Source organism: Centruroides sculpturatus, unplaced genomic scaffold, assembly GCF_000671375.1.
Source record: "Centruroides sculpturatus isolate CEXI.00-Female unplaced genomic scaffold, Cexi_2.0 scaffold986, whole genome shotgun sequence".
In the NCBI taxonomy this organism is placed as follows: domain Eukaryota; kingdom Metazoa; phylum Arthropoda; class Arachnida; order Scorpiones; family Buthidae; genus Centruroides; species Centruroides sculpturatus.
The window spans coordinates 135,046-153,159 of record NW_019385126.1 but is presented as its reverse complement, the minus strand read 5'-3'; the positions used below and the strand labels follow the sequence as shown (position 1 = coordinate 153,159).

General features: G+C 27.6%; 2 protein-coding genes across 2 annotated transcripts in view; both read left to right on the top strand.

The window, feature by feature from the left end:
• Positions 1 to 589: 589 nt before the first annotated feature.
• Positions 590 to 11,443, top strand: LOC111635143 (uncharacterized protein C19orf60 homolog). Its single transcript, XM_023380003.1, has 3 exons — positions 590 to 769; positions 8,977 to 9,059; positions 11,152 to 11,443. The coding sequence occupies exons 1-3, from the start codon at positions 713 to 715 to the stop codon at positions 11,441 to 11,443; spliced, it is 432 nt and encodes a 143-aa protein (XP_023235771.1). The 5' UTR covers positions 590 to 712.
• Positions 11,444 to 11,522: 79 nt separating this feature from the next.
• LOC111635142 (synaptotagmin-15-like) overlaps positions 11,523 to 18,114 on the top strand; it is an 8,498-nt gene continuing 1,906 nt past the window's right edge. The window contains exons 1-10 of the mRNA XM_023380002.1: positions 11,523 to 11,894; positions 12,166 to 12,313; positions 14,194 to 14,409; positions 14,489 to 14,613; positions 15,295 to 15,428; positions 15,521 to 15,685; positions 15,799 to 16,051; positions 16,997 to 17,142; positions 17,235 to 17,399; positions 17,513 to 17,630. Of these exons, the coding sequence (XP_023235770.1) occupies positions 11,870 to 11,894; positions 12,166 to 12,313; positions 14,194 to 14,409; positions 14,489 to 14,613; positions 15,295 to 15,428; positions 15,521 to 15,685; positions 15,799 to 16,051; positions 16,997 to 17,142; positions 17,235 to 17,399; positions 17,513 to 17,630 (1,495 nt within the window). The 5' untranslated portion in view covers positions 11,523 to 11,869. The remainder of the gene's footprint in view (positions 11,895 to 12,165; positions 12,314 to 14,193; positions 14,410 to 14,488; positions 14,614 to 15,294; positions 15,429 to 15,520; positions 15,686 to 15,798; positions 16,052 to 16,996; positions 17,143 to 17,234; positions 17,400 to 17,512; positions 17,631 to 18,114) is intronic.

Below are 18,114 nucleotides of genomic sequence, written 5' to 3'. Positions count from 1 at the left end.
AAATGTCTTCCCTCTATTCAAACACACCCGTAATGTCCTCCTTTTCAGAACAATTTACTTATTGACCAATTTGTATCAGTATTATAGCTAAAATTACCGATATTTGCGTAAATCCAACAACAAAAAACTACATTAAACTCAAATACAGTATTTAAATTATAATAACGCTAATGCATATATTCATATAGGCGTTCGCGTTATTAGGCAATATATATATAAAATCAATGTAGCATTTATGATATTATTTTCTAAAATTTTATTATTATTATTATTAATTATTATTATAGTCACTGTAACAGTATAATAAAACAAGTCTATAAATTAATTCTTGATTTTCAGACTATACACGATACGAATTATAATTAATTTCTAGGAAATACTATTTTTATTGTTTATTTAAAAGTCGTAAGATCGGAAATTGTAATAATAAAATAATTAAATTTTTAATAAGTTTTAAGAAGTGTAAATATAGAAAATTAATTAAAATTTAAAAAAATAATAATAATTATTATAATATTCTTTATTTCTAATTGGTCAATTTTGTTTATTTTTAAAATAAAAATGACGTAGTTTTAAGGAACTGGCGGGAAAGTATTGCATGTTGGGATATTCGGTCGTGGCATTATTAAAAACCTGTCTTGCTGGAGGCCTCATTTGCTAGACGCTGGTGAATGTAACAAGCGTGACTTCGCCATTCAATAATTAGAAATAAATGTCTGCATCTACCTCGTCAAAGGATCTGCAGCGAGAAATCTGTAATAAAAGTATGGTAAGACGGAAAAATAATACATAATAATTTCATTATGCGGCTTTTAGTTCGGTAATGTAGAAAATAATATAACAAAAAAAAAATTGTACTAATTTTTTCTTTTTCTTTATAAATTCTATTTTAAATATCTACTAAATACATTGATTTATATAGGCTACTGTATAAAGTAATAACACTACGTGTATTGTACTTATATAATGTGTTGTGTGTATGTATGTATATATACAATATATACATTTTTTTTCTTTAATTTTTCATTCTAGATCAACTTTCTATCTAGGTTTCCGCGTAATTAATGAATAATAATTGTTTCTCTAGAATTACTCTGCATATTGGATCTTTGGTTGTTAAAGATATAATACAGGAATCTAATAATGTAAATATTTTCAATGTCCACATATTAACTATATTAACAAAATTAACCAACCAAATAAACATATTAACTGATGTAAGTATTTTCAATGTTCAATTGAAAAAAACATATGTTATGTGTTTTTCAATTGAAAATTCAAGTGATTTGTATTAATTTTATCCATTTTAATTCAGAATATCAATAGAAAAAAATAGCACAACAACAAAAGAAGGAGATAGATGTAATTGTATTTCCTTATTTAAAATATCTTAACAGGAACAAGTGAAGACAGACTTTTTTTAAAAATAATTTCATAGCAATATGTTATGATAGTTTACTATTTGCTGAAAACTAATTCTTTATCATTTGGTTATTGCAGAAATGTTAAATAATTATTTAAATGAATTATTAATGATAAATTAGTGAAATATTGAATGGTTTTTAATTTTATAAATTGTTACATTTGTTTGAAAATAAGTTATACAATACAAATAAAAATCAGAACAATGCTTAAAATTTGTGTAAATTATTTGAATTAATTTTCAATTTATTTAAAAATTACATTTATCCAGCAATATAACTGCAATCTTCATTTTAGAGAATTGTAGTTTCTGACAGATCACTGGTCTTAAGTGGACTTAGCTGGCATATATAAAGTTTTGCTTGCAAAAGTCTTCCTCTTGCTTATATTTGGGACACTGTTCTTTAAAATCTTTTGTATATTAACATGAGAGATTTTAATGTAAGAACTACAACTAAGATTTTAAATAGGTAAAAATCTCCAAATTTGGCTGTCCGTTATTTGGCAACCAACATTTCTGAAATATTTTCTTTCCAGATAATGGTCATCCGGGAACACCAAAACTGCTGTTTGTACTTTGCCTGTTAATATGACCTGGAAAAAAGTTCATCCAATAGTTATAATCTCCTAAACATGCTTTGATTATTCATTTTCAAATCTTTAGACAAAGTGACACTATTCTATACAAATAGTCTGTTAGGGAAAGTATTCTAATACAAACTCTAGCAGTGTAAAAGATTTTAATCTTTTACACTGCTACTGATCCAATGTCTAGACCAGTGGTTCTCAATCTTTCTGAGGCCATGGAACACCATTCATATATTTTTTATTACATGGGGCATTAGCATTAATATATTCAAAAACTGATAAGCAATTCAATGTTAGTAAACATGGAATTGCTAGACATAAATTGGACAGTTGAAAAAGATATTCTGGACAGACCTCCATGAAAAAATTCCAAGGAGTTCCTTGTCCTGTTTTGATCTATATCCCTAGAGTACTAGGCCAATGTCTTACTACTTCGGCCATCCAGAAATCTTCATTAATATTAAATTATCATAAATTATTATTTATAGGAATAAATTTGCAATAGAAACTTTAAAATCCTTTTTTCATGGAACACTCAAGGCAGGTTTGTGGAATATTGGTTAAGAACCATATGGACTAAATATGTTCTTGAACATTGTGTGGATCTAGCCTTATGATCTTGATACAATTTGTTCTGTGATTACAGGGCTTTGTATTTGAGTGATCTTGCCATATCAAACTCTCTAAATTGCAAAAATACTTGCATAGAAAGACTGAATGGACTCTGAATAAGTTTCTTGAAAATAGTTTGAACAATTGCCTTAATTAAATCCAATTTATAATCATTAAGCATACATTTTTGGAAAATGTTCCTGAGTCAACATCATGAATGATTGGCAGGCTGCACTGAACAAGACATCTATCAGCACACTTAAGATAAGTTGAAGACTTAAGACAATATGAACTAAATGCATCAGTGCATGTATGGATCATTTAGTAAAAACTTTCAGTTCACAGCCTTTAAAATACAAAAAAAGTTGCTTCCATTGCCAGCACTAAGTGTACTGTATTTAGACTCTACTTTCAATCAGTACACCGATATTACTGCTCCTATTTATTACTAATTTCATTATGAAGATTATGAATTTTCTTTACTTTTGGAAATAGAATTATCTTAGACAATTAAATGGTACAAATGTTATATATAATAATGTATAAAATTTTTTTCAGAATAACAATGATAGTTGCTTTTCTGATATTCTGAAAGTGCACACTAATTGTTTGTTAATTCTTTGTTGTATGATGTCATTTTCTGTGCGCTTAAAAGAATTAATACCGGTACCCAAGTTTATTTACTGAACTCTATTTTAGTAAGAGGTATCATATTAAATTTCTTATTAATGTAGCAAACTGCAATGTTGCACTCTAATTTTCTTATATTTGGAAACTTTAACATGGCTCATATACATCATCTATTGAATTTTACCAGTATTTTACTCTGACTACTTTTACATAAAATAATAACTTATTTTTTGCAATCAATATTTTATTACTTGGGAAATTATTGTGACCAGAAACTGGGACAGAATTATTGGGATGGAATCTGTAATGTATTAGTTGTGAATATAAATAGTTTTGTGGTTTTTCTTGATTTCTGGGTGAGTTTGCTTATATTTTTTAGGATTAGATTGATGGAATAAGGCAATGCGGCATGCGGGCAATCTCCAAGAAAGTGCCTCCTGTGAGGGCTTTCTTTAGGACTGGAGACCTATTCTGAGTTCTTCCGATAACTCAACGAAAGTGATACATGGGGCATTCAATAAGTTTCCTTAGTGATAGGCAGTTAGCAAATCTTAGACAAATTACTATTTTCTGTTTGACATTAAGTAGGTTTTGCTACAGGTAATCAGTTGAGTTGTGTCTGGGTTCCATGCTAGCAATATCTGTTATGCTTTAACCTAGACAATCACCATTGTCTTTTTGTCACGTGACTGCAACCTGCCGTTTTCCAAGCGAAGCATGTGTTTTTAGTATTGTGAGAACTGGGAATTTGGGGAACATGTTAAAGTTTAAAAAGAAGTTAGTTTAAAAAATATTTTATTCACTTGAGAAAAAGGATGAAATTTTATCAATGTTTAACATCTCTAAGTTGGAGTTCCTTCTAAACTGAAAGTTTAGTAGGGAATGAACGAATTGGGAACATATCCCATTGGTCCACAAATTTGTTATAAAAGGGTGGAGTTTATTTTTTACTTGCTTTTAGTCATAGTCCAACATGTTACTAGCTACTGAGAATAGTTACGTCCTCTGAGTATGTTCCTACCTTATATTCTTCAATGCTTTTTTTTTTTTTTAATCCATTAAAGAAGAACGAAGCAAGATGTTGCTTCCGAGATAAAGGTTCTCTCACTACCTCCCCAGGTAACTATAATCAGTGTAAGCTCTCTTGTTAGGAATAGTTTGATTTAAAAATTGTTCATTGATGCATATATTTTGTTCCTTATTGGAGACTTATAAAGCCATTATATCTGTTGTTTACGTGTAGATGGGATATATAGAAATGTATTCATTTTTTATTATTGTATTTTTGTCGTATATTATATAATTATTTCCTTTATTCAGCCTACTTCCATTTCTGCATCAACATCCCCTCCTAACTACTCGGATTTGCCACTCTATTTTATCACTTAGATTTACCACTCTGATCAAGTTATTATTACTTCTTTTATTGTGAGTTAGAATGTGAAGTAAAATAATTATTCTAACTGGTGTCAGGATATGACTATAGGTGAGTGAATGGTAAGATTCACTTGGCCTTTTAATTTTATTTACTTATAAACCATCCTGTGTAGTGAGCTGGGATCTCAAAACCCCTGGATATCATATTGGGTGTAAGGAGTTTGGGTCTTTTTTCCATTTCCTCACCATGAGTTCTCACATTTTATAGCCATCCTAGATAAGTGAGCAGAGTCTCACGACTCCAATCTCGCAGTATTGTTATGCACCAGTGTTAACCAAATTTTTTTTTGTGTTAAAATGTCATCAAAGAAGGGAATACAACTTATCAGTTTAAGATATTAGTCAAAACACTTCGGCTCTACTTTTCTTGTAATTTGTTGCATAAATGTAATAGTAATATGCTTTAAAAAACTTTGTCTTCTGAATCAATATCATTAAGCTGAAAAGTATTATCTCAAAGACAAAACTGATTTGCAATGTCAAATGCTAATTTTTTTTCTCTCTCCAACTGATGAAGTTATATCATGTTTGTACCTAAAGCTACCAGGTTCTTTTTACTTTTGTTAGGTTCCTAAAGGCCCCATGGAATGATCGATAAGAAAAGCTTAGTTATTGCACCATGGCTATTGGAACTGAAAATGAAACTGATGTCACAGAATAACATTTTCACAATTGATTAAATGCCAATGAAGTGGTTCCGATAGAAACTGGTTTTTATTGTGTTCGTTAGCTTAACGATACAATTCAGAATAGGCCCACTGGACCAGATTTAGACACGAGATCATCTGGAAAAGTTTGTAGCCAGCCCATTGGCCAAGTGTTAATTCGTGAACCTAGTGTTCAGTAGTTTTATCTACTTGCTTAATTTTAATTTTTTATTCAGCATTAATAGTTAACAATTGTTTCCCAAGCATTGTTGTAATGGAATTAATGTTTAATTTTAAAATAGCCACTAATTTTTTTGAGTGATCAAAAAAAATGAGTTGTTTTACATTGAAGAACACATGTGCTTCCAAAACAAACCAATGTAAATAGTGCTGAGAAATCACTTTGAGAACTTTTATGAATTTTTTTATATAAACTTTAACACATCAAATTTTTTTGGTATGTCTATGAATTAATAAAATATTTCCTACATGGGCATTAAAAGTAAGTTGTGAAGTTTATATGAATATATTATCATGAAAAGATAGTGTAATTAAAGTTGACTGCTGTATATAATAGAAAGCAAGAGAAGTGAATGTTATGTTATTGCTTATTAAAAAAAACCTTTTTGATAAAAAAAATTAATAAAAAGTAAGGGTCAAGGCCAAAATCCTAAATCAAATATGCATTACAGAAATGTGTAGTCTATTAGATTAAAGAAGCATTAGACACCATTTTATTTATATATAACATATGAATCATTATAACATTAAATATCAATTTACACTGTATTAGTGTGCCCATATATAACAAATATGAAGGAAACTGAATAAAACTTCATTACAGTGATGCTTTTTTGTAATAATTATGCATTTATTTCTGATTTCCTCGGACATTGCGGTCAAAACACCCTACTGGTTGCAGGGTGCTTGACCACAGAGGTTTTGTCCAGACTCAGACATTGTCTCTTCTCAAGAAGACAAAAAATAAACTTAATTTTGAGCAAGGTGATCACATCTGCCTCCTTTGATTTATTGTTTGAAGTTGATCAATACAACTGTTGGGATTAGAGTTTTTCACAGGGATATGGTCTTGATAGGAATGGTCAGACTTCAAAACAATGTTCTTCTAATCAGCTGATTAGACCTCCATCCGACTGGATTACCAGAGAAGAATGATTTAATTTTTAGTTGGAAGACTTAAATTCCTTTCTCAGAAGAATTTGTGATGATCAAGTTTAACTGATAAGATTGGCTGTCCCTTGTCCTTTAATCTATTTTCTTCACAACTGCATATCAATGAGTGCAAATATTTGTTATATCCAATATACTATTACATAATACTTTGCAACATCCAAACATTTTAACAAAGGTTTAATACAGGAGATTTACAGGGATGAAGAAAGCTTCATATTGACTGATAATTTGTAATAGCCAATCTCTATATATGTGTGCTCAACTGTGTATAATGTCACATTATAACATATTAGTTTTAGATCTTAAAAACTAATAATATAGATCTGTTTAAAAAATTATGATCAGTTGTAAAGTATCCTATGTTTAGTTAATGATTAATTTTCTAAACTAGAAACAAATTTTGTTAAAAAATTTAATTTATTTACTATGAACCTCTGATATTTGAACAAAATATATTGATTTTAGTTGTAGTGGAAATAACTGGTGGTAATATCTTCTTAATATTTGAAGATTTATTTTGAAGAATAACTATTAACAATAAATCACTAACGACAAATATTCTGTAAATTTAAAAAATTGATATATATGAATATAAAGTGATATATATATATAATTCATTCCATAGTATAATAATCATTTTAAAGTTACTTTAGGATGAGTTTTTTAATAATAAAATCATTTGTACAGAGGGTATTTACCTTTGACTCAAGTGATGGGTACTAAATGCCTACTTTTTGTATGTGAATTACCTGCAGTTGCTCTGTATGTTCTCTACATCTTTGATTAACAGTACATAGTCTTGTTTTTCATGTCTGAAAAACTTGTTTGCACTTATCAGGAAAATCCACTCCATATGTGCTTTATGGCTTTCTACTCACAATTCCTTGGACTGGAGTGGAAGTATAGTTCAAAAGGTGATAATTTATTGGAGATTTATTTATGGCTTTCTGTAGAACTTCCATAGTGTGGGCTTTATTCAGAAACAGTTACTATTTTAGGTAGCCAAACCCAAAAAAGTCCAAGGGGCTTGTGTCAAGGGACTTTACTATAATTTATTTTGTTGATAATAAATGTAATCTTGAATTTCTTTCTCATGAGCATATTGGAAAAAATGTTGTATGGGAGGTGGTTTTATTGTGATAGTAAAACACTGTTTAGCTCACCAGGATACAGTTGGAACAGACCTCAACAATTGGTTCAGAATGCTTTCAATCTAAACCTCTGCATTGATCTTGGCATTTGATAAAACTCTGAAGAGAGGAAGTGGTCCATATCTGGTCAAATCTCCAAGCACCAAAATGATTTTTTTTTTAAATTTTCCTTGTTCTCAATCCATTTACTCATAACATTCTCTCCTTTTTTAACAACAGATTTTTTGTCTCCATTGGTGTAACTAGGATAGATCCAGCCTTCATCAAACTGTGACCACATATTTGCTCCTCCACCCAGTGAGGTGGTTCTCATAGAGCTTTCTTGTGCTTTGTGATCAGTTTCCAGCTAATTTTGGAGCAACATTAGGTTTTCTTTGTTTACTAAGGTTTTGACTTTTGTGATGACCTTGATATGAACTGGACAGAGCTACATGTCTCACTAGGCCTATGTTGTTGATGACCAGGACTCTAAGTCTTGAAACCATGTTCTGATTTTTTAGTGCTTTCTCCCTGCTCTGGACAAATATCCTTCTTTGGAAAGGCCAGTGGTCTGACACACTAACTCTAAATTTGTATCTCAAATTTACAGCCAAGTTTTAAAATTAAAGTTTTACAGAAAGCCATAAAGCACTTATGAAGTGGAATTTCCTGATAAGTATAAATAGGTTTTCCAGGCATGATAAACAAGACTATGTACTGTTAGAAAAGACAGAGAACAATCAAAATGTCTAAATTTTACCTTTTTAAAAGCTTATATTCACTATCTTGAAAGTGCAGTTATCAGGACCTCTTTCATTTTTGTAATAGAGACATCAAATGAAACAGTAGTATAAATATAGCTGATGATGATAGGGATTAACTTCTATTCATCAGAGGTGTACAGACTTAATACTGTAATAAATATATCAACTATCAAAGGCAACTATGGTAAAAATATATTGGTGAAAATGGTGACACTTTTGTTGTGTATTGTTAATTAGTAAAACACTCCAAAAATACCTTAAAAATTGCATTAATCTTTAATGTTTTTGGCCATATTTAACTGATCATCTTCATGACTTACAAAACAAATGATGGTTTTATTAGAGATTAAAGTAAATTTTTAAGGTATTTTTGGAATGTTTTACTATTCAGCATTGCATTTCTCAGTAGTTATGTATTATTGATTTTACTTTGTTACCTATACTTTATAGTTACATTGATTAATTGTTCTAATATTTAGATTTTAAATATATGTAAAATTTCAAATGAAACAATACTAATTTTGACTTAAATTAAAAATTTCATATTTTTAGGGAGAAGTAGATCTGATGACATTACTCAAAAATTTCTATGATTTTCAAGAAGAACGTGTATTTACCTATCGTTTATTTGACGAGTAAGTGAAATTATTCTGTTACATTATTGATTAAATACAACCAAATACAGTGGAATACTGTCTCGAGGGATCAGTCTAAAACAGTGTTTCTCAACCTCTAACAAATCATCGCACCCTTCAATAAAACCGTTACGTAGTATCGCCCCCTTCACTACAAAATTCTGATTCCTAGGGACAAGGCTAACGCTAAATTTGTACTGCATTGAATAGACTAGTGATTAGTATAATGTTATTTGTTTAATTATTGTAAGATATAACGAATAAAATATCTAAGTATTCTTAATATAATGTTTTACTATATTGCCCAGAAAATTGTTTTTTGCCTCCCCAAAATATAAATTGTTACTAATCGCCCCTTCAACATGGAAAAAAGCCCACATGGGTGCAATATCGCCCTCCGTTGAGAAACACTGGTCTAAAAAGACGTGTAATCAAAATGTAAGTCAAGATGAAGCAAAAGATGGCAAAACAAAACTTTTTATGAAAAACTCATATTACAGCATTAATTTGTTTGTTTTAATGTTTATTTTAAACTCTTTTTGTTGTTATACTACAAATATGTAGACTTCCCTTATATTGTGATTGCTTCATGCCATTAGCCAGTAATTTACTGCTAATCCTCCTCTCTAAGAGAGAATGCACCTATTAGGTTTAATTTTATGTCATTTAATTTGGGAATGTGAAGAGAATGGTACAAGAATAATATCTAGAATGTGTTCTAGAAATTCTGATTGTGTCTTTTACATATAATATTGGATAACTGTTATCTTTGTCACAAAGGAAACAACCCATAAATGAAACTCCATAATCAACTTAGATGCATATATGATGAACTACAGTATGTCACCTATTGAAAGGAGTAGAGATGATTTGAGGTCAATGTATAAATGTGAAACATTTAAATGGTGTCCACTATATTTAGTTTGGCTTGAATGCTAGTTCAGTATTCATTTATTTGGCTATTGAATAATTCATGTTTTATATATATATAAATATGCCCAAAATACTTTGAGAGTTTAGAAATTAAGATAAAAAATTTTTCAAAATTATTTTTAAATAGAATAAATTATTAAATAAAATATTTAATTAATGACTATTAAACTGTAATTAATAACGTACTAAAATGTTATTTGAGTATTCATTTGAGTAGATTCTTGATTTTATAAATACACCTATGTACAATCTGCAGACCAGTTATATCTGTTCTGCAGTGGCTGTTGAAAACATGACACCTTTTAAACTGTATCTAAATCATCTCAAACATTCCATTCTGCACATTTCTTCTGTTTTATTTGCTTTAGCAGTTCATTATAAATGTAATTATAAATTAGGTCTAAGAGAAATGGAATATTTGATATGTAATTGCTAAAGTGCAATAGGTATGAAAAACACAACAGGACCACTAAATGACACAATTTTTTTTATTGTTTTGTTTCCTTTCTGTATTGTTTATCAAATAATATAATAAATGCTAAATAAACCTTGAAAAAATTTAATGACACGAGTTTGAGAGTCAAGTTTTAGTTCCTATTTGCTGTAAAAAATTAATATAGAAACTGTCAATTTTATTGTATACAAATAATTTCTTTGAGAGTTGTTATACAGAGAGGACAATTATCACAAACTTATCAGCTTTCAAGATAAAGTTTTAAATGGGAATGTTTAGTTATATCAATAAAAATGTAAATTGACATCTAGAAAAAATAAAGGGGGAGAGAACAAAAGATGAAGCATATTTATACATGTCTGTGGTGCTTAGAATTTTTTTTCTTGATTTCTAAAAATAATCTTGATAGGTTTAGACAAAGGAAAACCTGTTTGAATTAATAATTGTAAGTTAAAATTGGCAGATAATCTGCATCACTGCATAACCTGCACATACATTCAAATTGACTTAACTACAGACAATAAATACTGTAATTACTGCAAATAACCCACGAGTTTTGTAGTTAATTACAGTAACATTTGTTTATATTATGTAAATATTTAATGTTATTTCCTTTTATAGTATTTTTATTTTGATGAAATAAATATGTAATAATTTATTTTATGAAAAATGCTTCAAAATGTTTTTTTTCTTGCATCTATGTAGAGGACATAAGATATATTTGGGTACTGCACCACATTATGATTTTATTCGTTTCCGTCATCTCGTTCACGAAGTTACTCAAGAATTCAAACGAATTTCTGAAGGTATTATTGCAATTGAACATAGATTGAGAACTGAATTTGACTGTCCCCATTTGGCGGATTTTTTGGCAAATCTTCAAGAAGACGAAAAACTGAAATTGGAATTGGTAATTATTATATATAAAATTTGTATTTTAAAATTATATCAAATGTATACTTATTTAAAAACTTTCCATAACATAGNATTAAATTAACGAATTATAAAATCTAATTTTAACGACTTAAGTGTCTTTTGAAGTTAGATCTATAATTAATTGATTCGTCTAACGACTTTTAAGGAGTTCGAATATTTAATTTAAAATTTCATTAATTAAAGGACTCGTTTTAAAAATATTTAGTTAGTTTTAATTTTTGAAAGTTAACAACTTAAATCTATTAATAATGTTAATTTATTGTTCGAGATCAAGATATCGAGATAATTTCTCTGCATGAGGAAAAATTCCTTAAGTCGTGTGGTTAATTGAAAAACGAAGAAAAGGAATATGTAGGACATTATTCAAGAGAGAAATCAGAAACTGATTACTCCCTAATTCAATCCTTAAAAAGATGTTTTCAATAGATCTAATAAGTAAAAAAAGAAATTTACTTATTTCCTAAGGATTTGCTGGAATTCATTCTTTATGCAGTTGGATGTAAACATAGAAAGTAGGCCATATAAGTGTAGTTCTTTTCTTCTGTTTGATATAGGTGTAAAGGTCATTCACCAGCTTAATACTTATTTATTTTATTTTTTTTAAAGAATATTTTAAATCTGTTGTTGACATTATTTTAAAAGCTTTTTCCGTAACTGTATACATGTTTAAATTTGATTTTAAAACTAGGACACAAACCGATTAGTATTTTATTTTTCTTTTCTATATCATTAATGGAATTTTGTGTATTTTAATATATTAAAAATGATTATGTTTAACTTTAGGAAAATATATCTGGATTATCATAGGAGGATGTTTGTCAGCAGCGATTGGGATTATCCTTTTAATAGTTCTTATCTTATATTTGAGGAAACGTACTTTTAAAACACAGTCTAATGAATCTGACACGGAAGCAGATTTGAAAAAGAAAAGGTATTTTAATTTTCAGCTCAAATGAGATATATATATATTTTTAAATTATTATTTAAAAATATATGAATAAAATTGCTATTTTTAAATATAAAATATGATATTTAAATGATTGTTTCGTCTTAATAATTGTTTTCAAATTGCTATCGTCTACTGTAGATATTCTAATTTTATGGTTTAAATTTAATCTACACAAATCAATATCTCTAAGACGAAACATGCTTTAAACAGCAGGAAACCATTTAAAGTGATAAAGGAATGGACTATGTTATACGTATTAAAATAGGATTTTACCACCTGTAGGAATTAATTTAATGTCTTGTGTTGGCGAAATAGCTGACCTTTAATAAAGTATCTTTCAGCAAGAGATGATTTTACCAGGAAGAGCATGTTATAGAACGGTTACTATGGCATTTCCTAGACAGAAGCGTAGGTGGACAAGAACGATCCAGTAGCCTTGAATGATGGAGTTCACGTCTACGCAAATAAAAAGAAACAGGATACATCACATCACTATTTTAATATTTAATAAGAAACGTTTAATTTGATATAATCTTTTCTAAATAAATTAAACAGTCTAAATTGTTGATTTTTTTTTTGTTTTTNATGAATCTGATACGGAAGCAGATTTGAAAAAGAAAAGGTATTTTAATTTTCAGCTCAAATGAGATATATATTTTTTTAAAAAAATTATTATTTAAAAATATATGAATAAAATCGCTATTTTTAAATATAAAATATGATATTTAAATGATTGTTTCGTCTTAATAATTGTTTTCAAATTGCTATCGTCTACTGTAGATATTCTAATTTTATGGTTTAAATTTAATCTACACAAATCAATATCTCTAAGACGAAACATGCTTTAAACAGCAGGAAACCATTTAAAGTGATAAAGGAATGGACTATGTTATACGTATTAAAATAGGATTTTACCACCTGTAGGAATTAATTTAATGTCTTGTGTTGGCGAAATAGCTGACCTTTAATAAAGTATCTTTCAGCAAGAGATGATTTTACCAGGAAGAGCATGTTATAGAACGGTTACTATGGCATTTCCTAGACAGAAGCGTAGGTGGACAAGAACGATCCAGTAGCCTTGAATGATGGAGTTCACGTCTACGCAAATAAAAAGAAACAGGATACATCACATCACTATTTTAATATTTAATAAGAAACGTTTAAATTTATATAAAATTATCAAATATTTTGAGAGAGAATCATTTCATCATTTTTTTTTTGTCTTTTCACTTAATCAGTAAATTTTAGTAATAATGTATATTGGGTGTTTAGAAAATCCTTGCCCATTGGATCTTCCAGTTAGTGATACATGCCATTTTTCCATGAATGTGGATTAGTTAAGGAGGTCCATATCTATGGCTTTGCTAATTTCCTGATTTAACACCATTAGATTTTTTTTTATTAGGGCTACATAGAGGACAGGGTTTATTGAAAAGGAGTTGAAAATGTTGCAGATTTATGACATGTAAATTGACACTTCTACATAGATAATGGCTGATCAGCTTAGGATGGTTGAGGAAGGTTTTGAGTTGACTTGTGTACTGTCAGGTAGTATGGGGTGTCATTTAGAACACCTTGTGAAATTGAAAATATTGACAAGGACATTTTACCTTTTATCTTGGATTTTACAAGAAAAATGAAAAAAAAAAAAAAAAATTNACGATCCAGTAGCCTTGAATGATGGAGTTCACGTCTACGCAAATAAAAAGAAACAGGATACATCACATCACTATTTTAATATTTAATAAGAAACGTTTAATTTGATATAATCTTTTCTAAATAAATTAAACAGTCTAAATTGTTGATTTTTTTTTTGTTTTTTCTTTAATAATATTTAATATTTCCGTCTTATTTTTCTACAGATTATCTTCGGCTTACAGTTCATCAGGTGATGATGCTGATCAATCCTTGTCTTATCAGATTTTAGCTAGATCATTCTCTACAGAGGCAGCCATACCTTATAAAATGAATTCCGAATGTGTGCAGCCTTGTCATCCTACATTAACTCGTTGGCATTCGTTCAATTCTACAACCTATCCTCCAACATTTTTAGGAACTGTTCAGCCGGATTTGTACAGGTATGCTGTCAGGATGGCATTTATCAATTATATTAGCGTTCTGTATAAAATATATTTTTAAAATACCTTCTAAAAACAGAGAATCTGACGATGAAGATACAACTATACCAACTGGAATGAATGGCAGACTTTGGTTTAGTCTCTATTATAGATCTGATGCTCAAGAGTTAGATGTAAATCTAGTTAAAGCCAAGCATTTGTCTGGTAAGTTAAATAGGATGTATTTTTCTATAAAAGCAATATTTGGTGTAGAATATAGTCTCAAGGATTTTTCAATATCAGACAGAATCTGTTTTATTTATTATTTTTATATTGCAAAATTTTGTTTTATATTAACAGCTGTTATTTGCTCGCGTGATACAAATGTGATGTGTGTCAATTAGGTTTATAAATTCAAATGTGTTAATATCAGAATTTCTGTAAATAAAAATGTTTTATTAAAACTATTAAAGTAATTTTAGAATTCTTTTAATAAATATTATTATTAATTTAAATAATTTTTTCTGTTTACAATTTTTATTTTTCTAAAAAAAATATGAAATAGAAGAAATAAAGTATTTCTTCACATATTGCATGAAAATTAATTAAAATTAAAAAAAATTAAATCAAATAACTATCAAAAAGTTTAATTTGAATAATTAAAAAATTATATATTTTTTAAAGTTTTAAAAAATAAGATTTTTATAAATTGAAAATAAATCAAAATTTTAAAAACTACATTAATTTTAACATTTTATTATTATTCTAAAATTCAATTAATTTTAATTTGAATGAAATAAATTAATAATTTAATTTTCTTTTTAATATTTTTACTTAGAATTTATTTAACAATACTTACAACAGATGGAAGCACTTTACGAAAATGAATTTCTTTCTGTGTTATAGGCAGGGGTTTGAATAACACTTCACGCGACCCTTATGTGAGAATTTATTTATTACCCGACGAAGAAAATTATTTACAATCGAAAGTACGAAAAAGAACTTTAAGTCCAAAATTTAACGAAAAATTTACCTTTAAGGTGAGAAAATAATTAAATTATTTAATATTCTATTTTTAATTAACGTTTTTTAAATCTTGACAGCCGCATATGTTATGCAATTTACGTTTCAGGTGGAAGAAAGTGATTTATGTAATCGAACGTTACGTTTTTCAATCTATGACGTAGATAAAAGGAAAGTACGACACACTTTGGGTCACGTGATGATTCCATTGGATAAAGTTGATTTGAGTAGCAACATGCTAATTTGGAGGGATTTAGAGAGTTCTGCTTTACAGGTTCATACAGAAAAAAATAAAATAAAATAATTATTACTATTTATATAAAAATTTATTTTCTTTTCGTTCAGTTTTTATTTTGATTATTTATTTAATTTATTTATTTTTTTCAGACACCGACAATCAGGGGAGAAATACAGATAACTTTATCGTGTAATCCAATAAATGGTAGAATAAAAACAACCGTATGTAGAGTGAGAAATATTCAAGGAATCGATAGTGGAGAAGCAGGCAAGAAAAATATTAAAATTAATAAAACACACTCATACACAAGTTTGTTTTTAGCAGAAGCAAATATTTTCTTTGTTATTGCAAAGTCATGTAGAAATTCCTTTTTGTGTAAAATTACTGAAACGAGAAAATTTAGTTAATTAAACGAAAAAAAAAAAAAAAAGTTAATGGAATGAGAAAAGCGATAGAGGTTTGAAGGAATTCTTATTATTATAATATGGTTTCTTAAATGACACAAATTTAAATTAACCAATCGGGTCGCAGAATCTTGTTTGAATTTAAATCTCGTCCAATCAAATTTTAAAAATCATTTGAAATTGAAAATAAAACTGAATAGATTTTAAATAAATATGAAAACTTTGTTTAAAATTTTCAATTTTTCAAAATTTAAAAGGAAAAAAAATTAAACTTGAAGGTTTATTTAGTTTTATTTACTTTTTGATGTTGACATATTTAACTAGAAATTCAAATTTATATATATATANTCAGACAGAATCTGTTTTATTTATTATTTTTATATTGCAAAATTTTGTTTTATATTAACAGCTGTTATTTGCTCGCGTGATACAAATGTGATGTGTGTCAATTAGGTTTATAAATTCAAATGTGTTAATATCAGAATTTCTGTAAATAAAAATGTTTTATTAAAACTATTAAAGTAATTTTAGAATTCTTTTAATAAATATTATTATTAATTTAAATAATTTTTTCTGTTTACAATTTTTATTTTTCTAAAAAAAATATGAAATAGAAGAAATAAAGTATTTCTTCACATATTGCATGAAAATTAATTAAAATTAAAAAAAATTAAATCAAATAACTATCAAAAAGTTTAATTTGAATAATTAAAAAATTATATATTTTTTAAAGTTTTAAAAAATAAGATTTTTATAAATTGAAAATAAATCAAAATTTTAAAAACTACATTAATTTTAACATTTTATTATTATTCTAAAATTCAATTAATTTTAATTTGAATGAAATAAATTAATAATTTAATTTTCTTTTTAATATTTTTACTTAGAATTTATTTAACAATACTTACAACAGATGGAAGCACTTTACGAAAATGAATTTCTTTCTGTGTTATAGGCAGGGGTTTGAATAACACTTCACGCGACCCTTATGTGAGAATTTATTTATTACCCGACGAAGAAAATTATTTACAATCGAAAGTACGAAAAAGAACTTTAAGTCCAAAATTTAACGAAAAATTTACCTTTAAGGTGAGAAAATAATTAAATTATTTAATATTCTATTTTTAATTAACGTTTTTTAAATCTTGACAGCCGCATATGTTATGCAATTTACGTTTCAGGTGGAAGAAAGTGATTTATGTAATCGAACGTTACGTTTTTCAATCTATGACGTAGATAAAAGGAAAGTACGACACACTTTGGGTCACGTGATGATTCCATTGGATAAAGTTGATTTGAGTAGCAACATGCTAATTTGGAGGGATTTAGAGAGTTCTGCTTTACAGGTTCATACAGAAAAAAATAAAATAAAATAATTATTACTATTTATATAAAAATTTATTTTCTTTTCGTTCAGTTTTTATTTTGATTATTTATTTAATTTATTTATTTTTTTCAGACACCGACAATCAGGGGAGAAATACAGATAACTTTATCGTGTAATCCAATAAATGGTAGAATAAAAACAACCGTATGTAGAGTGAGAAATATTCAAGGAATCGATAGTGGAGAAGCAGGCAAGAAAAATATTAAAATTAATAAAACACACTCATACACAAGTTTGTTTTTAGCAGAAGCAAATATTTTCTTTGTTATTGCAAAGTCATGTAGAAATTCCTTTTTGTGTAAAATTACTGAAACGAGAAAATTTAGTTAATTAAACGAAAAAAAAAAAAAAAAGTTAATGGAATGAGAAAAGCGATAGAGGTTTGAAGGAATTCTTATTATTATAATATGGTTTCTTAAATGACACAAATTTAAATTAACCAATCGGGTCGCAGAATCTTGTTTGAATTTAAATCTCGTCCAATCAAATTTTAAAAATCATTTGAAATTGAAAATAAAACTGAATAGATTTTAAATAAATATGAAAACTTTGTTTAAAATTTTCAATTTTTCAAAATTTAAAAGGAAAAAAAATTAAACTTGAAGGTTTATTTAGTTTTATTTACTTTTTGATGTTGACATATTTAACTAGAAATTCAAATTTATATATATATA